At 29.4% G+C, this 12,316-nt stretch overlaps 1 protein-coding gene across 6 annotated transcripts; it reads left to right on the top strand.

The window, feature by feature from the left end:
• The first annotated feature begins 2,462 nt into the window (after positions 1–2,462).
• On the top strand, positions 2,463–10,730 carry LOC108452755 (serine/threonine/tyrosine-protein kinase HT1-like). 6 transcript variants are annotated; one of them, XM_053025720.1, is made up of 4 exons: positions 2,463–3,270; positions 6,055–6,450; positions 7,861–8,316; positions 10,216–10,730. In XM_053025720.1, exons 2-4 carry the CDS (start codon positions 6,094–6,096, stop codon positions 10,441–10,443), a joined length of 1,041 nt encoding a protein of 346 aa, XP_052881680.1. In that variant the 5' UTR covers positions 2,463–3,270; positions 6,055–6,093; the 3' UTR covers positions 10,444–10,730. The 6 variants fall into 6 exon arrangements, with proteins under 6 accessions (XP_052881680.1, XP_017606049.1, XP_052881679.1 ...); XM_017750560.2 differs by having other exon boundaries at positions 2,465–3,270; positions 6,118–6,450; XM_053025719.1 differs by lacking the exon at positions 2,463–3,270 and adding an exon at positions 3,305–3,770 and having other exon boundaries at positions 6,044–6,450.
• The last annotated feature ends 1,586 nt before the right edge of the window (positions 10,731–12,316 follow it).

Here is a 12,316-nt window from a genome sequence, read left to right as displayed (position 1 = left end):
TTTCCAGAAATTTTACATGAAAATTGAAGAATATTATATTTTCTTACAATACTTTCTAACTTTTAATGTAAATAAAACTAAGAAAATAATAATTTTGTTTAATTACAATACTTTCTAACTTTTAATGTAAATAAACTAAGAAAATAGTTTTTGCTCACATTAAATAATTATGTTTATATTTTATTAAAATATTAATAAAAATAAATAAATATTAATTAATACATGATGGTTCAATGTAAAATAGTTTTAATACTATTTAAATTATAAAATTTTCCATAAAACTTATGCATGTAATATATTCAAAATATTCAAAATATATAATATTTTAAATAATTTATACAAATAGTAAACTCGTGTGAAGAAAACTAGTTTATTATATAATCCAACTCAGGCCTCTTTGTATAGGCAGTGCATTTATTTGTGGTTAGTGTAAAAACAGCGGTAACGATGAGATTAAATATTGTAATAATACTGTAGCGTGAGACAAAAATACAAAAAAGAAGGCTAAACACATTACACGAAAGGTAAATACCCATCCAAATTTATTAAAAAATTGTTATTTATATAAAGCAATAAAGTGCATTTATATCTACAAAATATATACACATGAAAGGATGAAAGGATTGCAACTCAAAACATTAGGATCTTTACTCTCTCAACCTTATCATTTCAGCCAAAAGTCATATTTAATATTTGTTTTATTTTTTTATAAAATTTGTTATCCAATTATTTTTATCTACATTGTGAATGTGTCATAATCTAGTATTTAATTTTTAAGAAAATTATTTGATACATTGATAATAAAATTTTTAGGATAATAAAAAGAATAGTTGTTATATAACAAAAGCGTTTGCAGATTTTTTTTATTGTCGGGTATAAAAACATAATAAAATAAATTTCAAAATTACTGATCAAATGTTCAATTCAATACATTAATTTTGATTTGCTCTAATTATATATATATATATATATATATATATATATATATATAAAACTTTAATTTTTATTCAATTCTATACACGAAACTTTGATTTTCTCATTTACTTGCACATATTTTTAAAAATATAAAATTATTTTTATATTAGATAAATATAATTTTTATGTGTATTTTATAAACGCACAATGAATGTTAATTTTGTACAAAACGATACATGAATTATAATTTTATGTAACTATATATATAACTTGAATTTTAACTCAATTGTAATTTACATTCAATTATAAATATGTATAATAAGGCCACCTTAATACAAATATTAATTTTGAAAATTGAATTAAAATAAAAATTTATTAGCATTCTACATTAAATAAAAAATCATTTATATTCTCTTTTATTTTCTTTCTAAAGTAAAATGATTGCAAATTATTAGGTAACATGTACCACTGGAGTGTAATAACTTGACATTTGACAAACAAAAATTGTTGTGTTAGTACAATAAACTACATTTTATCCAATAAGTAGAGTTTGTTTTAATATATATATATATATATATATATATATATATATATATTACCTTCTTCCGTTTTAAAGGCTACTTTATTTTTTTTGAAATATATTATTTTTATGTTAATGTTGGTATATATTTTATAAATAGATTTAAATGAAATTATTTTCTGAATTAAATAAATTTGAATCAAACTAACCTGAACTATCAAAATTCCATCAACAAGTTTGGTTTTTTTTTTTCCCTCAGGTTTGCTATTTAAAAAGTAGTATATACTTGGTCAATTAAACTTAGTAATTAATGTATTTAACCTGGTCATAGATTTGTTCAAAAAGTGAAAGGATTTAAAAAAATATATATATTAAAAAAAAGAGTTTAAAAAATGATACTTTTTCAAATGGATTGAGCTCGGGTTAGTTTTTTGGGCTCGGCCCAAATTGAATTTGCAAAAATGAAAAAATCTTGCTACATTTTGCTATTGTTTTCATTGTTGTTTTGTCACTGTTTTAGTGTCATTTCGTTATTTTATTATTATTATTTGAATATTGTATAACTCTTATTTTATTGTTAATTTTGTTACTATTTTAGAGGTATTTGCTTGCTAAGTTACGTTATATAACTATCAATAATTTTTAAATTTTATTTTTAATTTGTTAGAAAATATTTATTTTAATATTTTTAGTATATTTGATACATTATAAATTATAATTTGTTTTATATAAAAATAATGACATAAAAAATTTTAATACGGATGGGTCGAGTCGGGCCAAACTCGAGTTTTAATATTTTATTATTATCAAAATTAAATAAAATTTTAAATTTATTTTTCAAATCAAGCCCGAACCTGATCTTAAAATTTTATCTAAATTTAACCCAAACTATGATTACCTCCTATATAACTTTTGTAAATGTTTAAAGTATTATATTTTATAATATAATAATATTATATAAAATCTTATATATTTAAAGTGATCTGTTTTTGCTCTAAAGGTTTACACAAACAATAATGCAAAATTGACAAGAGAAGTTTGGAATTGAAATGTAGGGGCAGTGAAAGCAATTGAAAAGAACAAGTAGGCCGACAGAGAGAGGGGCAAAAAGGGAAAAAAGAAGAGGAAATGGCGCGGTGAGAAAATAAAGAGAGGGAGAGGGGTAAATATGAAAAGAGAATGGGCAGAAGACTGAAAGCCATAATCGGCAAGAGCCAGATTGTCTCCTCAGAAGTGGATCTTCGCACGTTATCAATGTTTGCCGACTCTTCAACCGTTAATTAATAAAATAACATTAGCTTTCTTTTTTTTGTCATTTAGGTGAATAGCTTACAAATATACCTAGATGTATATTTTAATAAGTACAAAATGAAAAAATTGTGATGAATTAATCCTGATATTAAGTTTATGGTTGGTATATGAATATTCTAATTAATCTTAAATTATGTTTTTACCATCACAAAACCGTTATCAGTGTAATACCGAGCTAATAAACCATCATTTTAAATGATATTGCACGTATAATCTATCTCTTCTCTCTCTCTCTCTCTCTTTTTAAGCATTTGAATTAGTTATTTTCCTTCTCTTCTTCCTTTTTTCACTCTTCTCTCTTTTTAAGCTGATATGCCTGTCTTTCATTCAAGTCATAATCAAATCAAATCTTTGATGCAAATATAGTTCTTTAGCGACCTTTCGGTAAGACAATCTTCCAAAGATGCTCGGTGCATCGGAATATTATTCATTGGGAAGAGGATCTACCATTAATTACTACACGCCTCAAGCTCTGCAACAATTGAAAAGATTTTACTCTGCAATTAAAAAGGAATCACCACGAGGTATGTGAATCTTCTTTGGCTTTCATTTTAATGCAAAATGAATTGGATATTTAACTAAAATGATGGTAGAATCCAACGCAAAATCAAGAAATGAGGTCCCCATTTAGGCCATGAACTTCCGTTTCTTCCACCTAGCATTCATTTCTCTTTTTCCCCTTCTCAAAGTTTAGCCTTTTAATTGGAGAGCTTCTCTAATCGCTCTTGGTCTATCACTCTCGTATTTCTACATTCAATCATTTTCTCCTTTATTTTTTAGTCTTTAAAAAACACACAAGTCTTTCCTCGGCTGCACCCTCAACTCTGCCTTAGCCCCCGCGAGCCGAGGAGATCGCTGTTCCTTGGCTTGCTCCCTAGGACGCACTCGCTCTCGCGTCATGGGCTCTCGGCTTCCGCCTGGTTTGGCTCAGTTCAGCCGCCGAGGACTATTGTTGGTAGATCTGCGTCGTTCCAGCCTCTGGCACCCTTCAGAATGAGTGTTCTTTTATTTTGATGTTGCGGAGGTAAACAAAATTCCAGAAAATTTACATCTTTGTTTCTTCACTTATTGGACTTTTAACAACCAGAATCTGCTTCATTGTTTAAGTCCTTATTTGTTATCAATCAATTAAATTTTGATAATTATTTTAAAATCAATATTCAAATACAAGTAATGGTTAGGGTTATGAAAGGGATAAGAGGGAAAAAGAGAGAACATAAATAACAGAAAAAGAAAAAAAAAGAATTAAAATGCTTAAAAAGAAAAAGTCTAGGGACTAAATGTGCAAATTTGACCTAAAATATTTGTTTGAAACTGTTAAAATTAAAGTTAAATTACCAAAAGAATCATCCACTTACATATGATGGTTAAGAATAAATTAAACTTCTTCTATAGATCACAATAAAATTCGATTCAATACAGTAATCATTGACAGGTAAATGGAATATTTTGTAATTACCGTATATATTGGATTCATTCTATATGGGGTTATATTGATAGGTATTTTTATTTTTCGTAATTTTAAATGAAATAATTAAAACCGCATATCCAAAAATGAAGCAAGTCCTTAAGAAAATTTATTTATAAATTTTAAAAAAATATTTTTTATAACGGTACAAATAATCTTGAATAAATTAAAGAGTAACATTTTAAAAGATAAAATAGTTACATCCAAAATGGAAAGGAAAGCATAAAACAACATCATATATTACCAAACTTGTTGGGTTTAATACCAAGTTGTTAAATTCTTTGAATACTGAATCTTCTTTGGAATCAAATTTATCTTATGAAAATTAATGATTATCTTGTGTTATTCTAAAATTAAAAATATTTATCCAAAATGTTTTATTAAAATATACACCTTTTAAAATTCCTAATTTAATCGCTAACATTTTGCTATTAAATCCTTTGGAATTTACAACTTCAAAAATTTTCAATTGAATTAGTGATACTCCATCGATATTTCAAATTAAAGATTATACAAATTAAGTGATAATTCTATAAGATAATTCATAATTCATTACTGTTCTGTAGAAAAATCGGAATATTATCAATGCTCTTAGTGCATCCGACGGTTCAGAAATTCTATTTAATAATTATTTTATCTCACAAGAAAATATTTAATGCACAAATAATAAAACATAAGCTCTTAATTTAAATAGAAGGAAAAAATGAATGGTTTTTCCCAAAATTTTTATGATGATAAAATACTAATTACCAAATAAATTTATATAAATTATCAAATCTATAAACAAAAGCAAGGATAAAAAGGCATATTAATAAATTTAATTCTCCATATCAATTTGATTTTTATTTTTATTTGACTAAATTTGATTATTAACCTGTTTAACAATGTTAATGTGATAATTTGTGTGATAATTTGTGTGATAATTTGATTTGCAAGAAAATAAAATTAATTTTAACTATAGCAGCTAATTTTATTTATTTTAATTCACCTAACAATAAACAAAGTTAAGCTTAATGAATGAGCTTATCAATGAAATATTACAAAAGTCAGAACAACAAAACTTGTTAAACTTTAAGAACCAAAGTTTTCCAATCATATTTGTAAATAGAAGAAAGAAAGAAAAAAAAAAAGAGTAGAAAAGCAATTTTCTTTTGGCTAATTTGATAATTTCAGGTTTCCTTTGTAAAAGATTATCAGTAAGGTCAGACTCATTTGGAAATTCTCCTTTCGTTTTCTTATTCTTCTCTCATAGTGTTTAGCTGTTTGACGCTTTCAAGCCCTGAACAAAAGAAAAAAAAAACTTTCGCTGTTTGACGCTTTCAAGCCCTGAACAAAAGAAAAAAAAAACTTTCTACCTTTTCAGGGTTCTCCGTTTTCTCCATGGCTTCCATCTTCACCTGCAGTGTACCAACAACAAGCTTATTATTGATTTAGCCAATTAGCCTTCCTTTTTCTTTTTACAAAAAGAAATTAAAAAAAAAAAGATTGAAATTCCTGTTGGTGAATTCCTGCCGTCCCCCTTGTTCTTTTCATTTGATCTCTGAGTTGAGGCTTTGTAAAAACAATGGAGGGGTTGCTTTACGATTCAGGGGACACAAAGACAAGAAAAAAGCTTCATTTTTCACCTAAAGAACTTCTCTAGTTTTTTGTTTACTTTTTTCAAAATTTTCTGTTTCAAAACTCAAGAATTATTTCAAATTGTGATGCTTGAAGTTTGAATTATATAGTTACGAGTATCCATATTTTTTCATAATCATAACCCATATATTTTGTATCCATATTTTTTCATAATCATAACCCATATATTTTCTTCTTTATTCTTTTTCAAGTTCTACATTAGGTTGATTTGATGATTTTCTTTGAGTTTTGGTGCTAATCCATGAAGAATTTTTACTGGTTTAAGCAAATCTCAAACAATGTTAAGTCAGAGAGGAGGCTTTCTCTTGGGGAATACAAAAGAGCAGTTTCTTGGTCTAAGTATTTGGTTTCCTCTGGCGGTGAGATAAAAGGAGAAGGAGAAGAATGGAGTGCTGACATGTCACAGTTGCTTATTGGCAACAAGTTTGCTTCAGGTAGACATAGTAGGATTTATAGAGGGATATATAAGCAAAGGGATGTGGCAATTAAAATTATCAGCCAGCCTGAGGAGGATGAGAATTTAGCTAACTTTCTTGAGAAGCAGTTCATTTCTGAGGTGGCTTTGCTTTTTCATTTGAGGCATCCCAATATTATCACTGTAAGTTCTATATATCTTTGGTATCCTTTTGCCTGCACTATGTTTGTGCTAAAAGGGATCATTGTTTTCCTTTAATGTTTGAATAATGCATCTTTCTTTGGTGTGTGGGATTGGGGGATAGGGTGGCAGGAGAATGTGATGTTGATGACATAAAGAAGCATAGTAATTTGCTCTCTGCCTTCTGCTTTTGTGATTTTATTGATCACATTCGTAACATTATATCATATTAAGTAAGAGTTTAGTGAAAAAGATTGTTGAAAAATGAATGGATGGTGACATATCTGGTAGGAAAGCAACTTTTCTGAAATAAGACTGAGCTGGGGGAATCAAACTACTTCACCTTGAAAAGAGAAGAATATGCTTATTTTCCCTTTACAAGATTCCAATTTAAAAGGTTTTTAGCCTTTGATGAGTCAGTTAACGACACCAAGACATACAGCTGAAGTAGCCTCATTTTTGTGCAAATTTGTGACCTCCCTTTTCACCCAACCATTTTGCAACATTTTATTTGATTTCTAGAGGGAATGGGATAAATGTTGTTGAGCTCTTCAATTGGCATTAATTGAGACTTATTTATCATACCTGTCTGTGACATGTGGCATTGAATTCACTTACTATTGGAATGTGGATACCTTCAACTTGCCCTGATAAAACCTTGTCTTCTTTACTAAGTTTGGCATCATAGCGCGATATTTCCAAAAGGTAGCATAATTAGTTCATACTGGTGATATGAATGCTAGTGTAAAAGAATAACCAGCGTCTGATGCCCAGAGGTGTCTCTTTATTATCTTAAATTGATTATTTGGAAACAGGCAAACCAGTTCCCCAGGTACTACTCTCACTTTGACCTTCTCTAAAGGTCAGTTACTGTGATTGTGTGGGTTTGCAATTTCTTCCACTAGTGTGCTTTTATGGCCATATATTTGTGCTTTATCTCTTGAGGTGCAGCTATTACTTAAGCCCCCTTGTATCCAGGTTTTAGATATTGGTAAATTCAACTGCGGATGATTGTCCTAGCAATTAGTTGTTATCCTAAAGAGTTATTTATCAATCTGGCTTTCTGATGCTCCCTTGGGGAATTTTGGGATGTATAATGTTATATCATTGATTTTCTTGGTGCTAACATCCAAATTGTAAAACCAGCTAAAATGAATTAAATTCTTTATCATTCTTGCATAACAAACAATATACTGGAAAAGAATGAAAAGAAGGTTTGAATTGCATAAATAAACCTATACAGAGCTCATGCCTGTCACTGCCTATCAGATTGCCAACAATCATCTAATAAATTGCAGTATAATAAGCTGAATATTTTTTGCATGACAAGCAACTGATAATCTTAAGTATTTTAAAGCTTGGGGCTTCTATTGTCTTAGTAATTTACTAATTGTTACTTTATCTTCCAATCAGTTTGTTGCAGCTTGTAAGAAGCCTCCTGTGTTCTGTATAATCACCGAGTATCTTGCAGGTGGCTCATTAAGAAAGTATTTGCATCAGCAGGAGCCATATTCAGTCCCACTTAATTTAGCTCTAAAATTAGCTCTTGATATTGCACGTGGGATGCAGTACCTTCATTCACAAGGAATACTTCACAGGGATCTCAAATCAGAAAATTTACTCCTTGGAGAAGATATGTGTGTGAAGGTGGCAGATTTTGGTATTTCATGCTTAGAATCTCAGTGTGGTAGTGCAAAGGGATTTACAGGTACTTATCGGTGGATGGCACCTGAAATGATTAAAGAGAAACATCATACAAAGAAAGTAGATGTTTACAGTTTTGGCATAGTCCTTTGGGAGCTTTTAACGGCTTTGACACCATTTGACAACATGACTCCAGAACAGGCTGCATTTGCAGTCTGCCAAAAGGTAAAGTGCCTACTCATTCTTGGTATGAAGCTTCCATGTTATTAAGATTCTCTACCTTTTGCCCATGACTAGTCTTATTTGTCTGGTCTCGCTCTTTCTGGTATTATTGTCTATATTAAGGTCATCGATTAGTTGTGATCTGTCAATTATATAAGAAACACAAAGCTGGATGGTGATGACTCAACATAATTTATATTAAGGAGTTATCTAACTCAAATATAAGTGATTAGTTTACACATAAGATTCCAATGATATCCCTTTCCCTTTTCTCATAATGGAAGTGCTAATGATCTAATATTATACAGAAAGTGATGCTTCAGTGAATTGTCTACTTGTGATGTTGTTGGAGGGAACAAAGTTGAAGATAGTTTTAAGCTAGGATGCAGATATGATGTTATACTTCTTGAATTATGTGAAAAATTTTATTAATTAAACCATATTAAAAGCTTAAGTCTTAACTTTGTGGAACTGGTTTTTGGAAAGTTTGGAATAAAAAATTTTATGAAATGACTATATGAAATAATGAAGCCTGGTATGATGATTAGGACATGGCATGATGTCAAGGCAAGAGAAGTTGAGAAATATTAGATGCTAAATGAAGTGATATAAATATAACTAGGCCTTTAACCCTTCTTAAGTTTGCAAAGAAATCATGCAACTGGATAGAGGATATGACCCTAAAAGAATTTGGAAAAAGTTTGTAGGATTATCCCCTTTTTATTATCTGTTTCAGGCTGATTTATGCGGTTCATGCTGACATTTTAACCCATATGATGCTTACTTGATCATTGACCTATGGACCTATAATTATGTGATGGTAATCATTGTGAAAGAATATGGAGGCAGTGATGCAGAATCCAAAATCAATTTTTTCTGTTGGCATTTAAGTGAGTACGATAGGCAAATGTATCTTTATCCTGATTGCTGACATACTGGTCTTAAGCTTAAACTTGTAAGTGGAACCTTTTAATAACTGGGAATTTCATGTGATCTTTTCAACCACTTGGAAAGCAGGCATGTTATGCAATATCAACAGGGTTTATTTATTTATTATTTTTTTTTTTGGGGGGGGGGTGGTTGAGAATGTTAATAACAACCTTTTTAAGGTGGTGTATATAGGACAGTTAATGTGCTTGGGTTGATATACAGGCCAAGTTTGCAAGTCTCTATTATCTATCTGTGATATAAAGATCTTTGTATACCTTTTCCAAATCGTTGCAAGTGCATATAATTGCAAGGTAATAAGCTCAATGATCAGTTGGTAGCAACCTACATAATTTCTCATCGTTCAGGTGTTTCTCGAATCCTGATTTTCTCCACATTGGTGTTGCTAACAACAGAGACAAGTACTAGGCATAATAAAAGCCTGTAAATGTTGATGATACCTTATCATGTTATTAAATATTGAGGATTAAGTGATTATATAATTTAAGTATAGCGGTTTCCTTTTTAATCTCTATTAATTCGTAATGTAGTGTCTTATGTTGTCAAAATATATAAATTTAAATTGATAATTCTCTAAATATGGAAACCTGATAAGAAATTGGGAGTAAAATATACGTGGAATCTATGGTGTAGTTTGTTATGGGTGACAGATTAAAATGCATGTTTCTAGTTTCCAAGTAATATCATCTTGCCATTTTTATGTTAGGGTGTGAGGTAAGTGTGCTTTTAGTTTTACTTAAGCATCAGCATAAGATAGATGCATCTGGAGGTGCTATGACATAATTTGTAGCTTAACATGTATGATGAGTTCAAACATTATCATTCCTGAATTTCCAGAGGGTCATGAGCAGGATTGTTGGATGAATGGAGTTCTTTTCTCTTGATCTTGTTCTAAATAATAAGCATAAAATGATTGATTCTCTTCAAATCTTATTAAATCTTGGATTTATGCAGGATGCAAGACCACCGCTACCCTCCTCCTGTCCGCTTGCGTTTAGTCATCTCATCAACCGATGCTGGTCAAGCAATCCCGAGAAGCGACCACAGTTTGAGGAGATAGTTTCGATTTTGGAAAGTTATGCGGAATCCCTCGAAGAGGATCTGGAATTTTTTAAGACTTATAAACCTTCTTCAGGTCGTACTATTTTGAGATGCCTGCCAAAATGTATTACTTTGGATTGAATTGCTAAGATGTATAATGATGTGTGATGCTAAGTGTACCATAGTGTTTACTTGTCTAGGTAGGTTCAGATATTCAACTGAACTCTACCTATATATATATATATATATATATATGCGCTTTTGATATAGGTATTCTTATTTCCTTCAAATTTTATGTACCAATCTGAAGTTGTACAACCAAACAAAATATTGTGTAGTGTGTTTGTTTCACTACAACCGTTTTCGATTATTTTGAGGGTAGGGGGTGTTAATTGCAAGAATGAAATTATTCTATTTAAAGATTTTAATTCGGTTCACGTTGAGTTCAAATTTTAAACTTAACTTTAATTAAAAATATATATTAATTATTATTAACATTATCATTTTAATATTTTTTACCTTGCTACGGTATCAAAGGCCCGGGGACCTCGCAATTTTGAAATCAACTAGGAGCCCCGTAACAATTACTAATATTAGTTTGATAACAATTACTAATATTAGTTTGATGGAGAAAATTTTGACTTAATTGAGTTGATGAATTTTATTATATCATCTTAACTTGATTTGAAATTATTTTGAATCGAGTCGAGTGATATGAAATTTGAATCGAATCAAATATTTTTGTTCAAGTTAAATAAAAAAATGACTTAGGTCTTATAGTTGCTGTTACCTACCATAATCAAAATTATTAACTTTCATCTCCTCATAATTTATTTTTAATTTCATATACGAGTTAGTTTTTTATTTGCTTAGTTGCTTTAATAATATTATGATTCTTGTCACCATGTATTTTGAAATTAAAAATATATTAAATGTAAAAACTGTAATTTTTAATAAAATTTATTTTAAAGATAAAATGTGAAATTGATACCAATAGAAAATTTTAATATGAATATTTTATGGCATCATTAATAATCTAATTTTAACAAAATTTGATAAATATTCAACATGATTAAACAATTCAATAAAATAAATATTACAAAATGTGAAATTTAATTCAATAATATAAATAGTAGACAAATGTGAAAAAAAGTTTTGAGAGTTTAGGGAAGTAAAACTTTTAGGGAAGTAAAAGTTTTGGGGGAATAAAAGGAAAAAAGTTTTGGAGGGGGTTTGAGGGAAGTAAAATTGTTTTTTTTTTTTTGGGGGAGGGGAGTAAAAGGGTTTAGGGAAGGAAAGTAAAAGGGTTTGATATTTAGTTTATTCGAATTCAAAAATTTAACTCGATTCGAACTCGAAATTCGAAAAATAAATTCGAATAGATTCAATTAACTTGATTAAATAGATTTGAATAATTTGAAATTTAATTTTTTTTTATTTTTTCGAGTCGAATTGAGTTTTACTCACCCCTAGAAATAAATGATCACAGTTGAAGCGCATGTACTAAATATGACAAAAATATGCATGTGTAAGCATGAGTGATATTAAGTATCACGGGAATATACGTGTGTAATTCATATTACACTAGCATGATTTTCAACTAAGATACCGTACAGGAAAAAGTAGCCAAGAGACTTTCTCAACAATGGAAAAAATAAATTTTAGCTATCATGCCTTCAAGTTCCTCTACATTAGTCTGGTCATATTTTAATTTACTTTTTACTCCTCTTAGGAAAACCGCAACAAATATATTAGATTACTAGTACAAAATTACCATATTCTTGAAAAGCCAGATAGAAAATTCCTATCTAGCTCTCTTAAACCTTTATAAAGCTTTTGAAAAACCTTCAGGATCTTTCATCAAATCACTTGGACGTTCAAAACCTTAAGTACCGAAAGAATACATCCAGTCAACAAAGTTTGACCAGTGAATTCTCCCAACAGGCACAATAGAATACTTTGTCACCATAGAAATTCTTTCAGAATTTTTGTAGTAATGGGCCAAGTATGGGTA

This window comes from Gossypium arboreum, chromosome 3 (assembly GCF_025698485.1).
Source record: "Gossypium arboreum isolate Shixiya-1 chromosome 3, ASM2569848v2, whole genome shotgun sequence".
NCBI lineage: Eukaryota > Viridiplantae > Streptophyta > Magnoliopsida > Malvales > Malvaceae > Gossypium > Gossypium arboreum.
The sequence above is the reverse complement of the archived record's forward strand: the minus strand, read 5'-3'. Positions and strand labels throughout refer to the sequence as shown.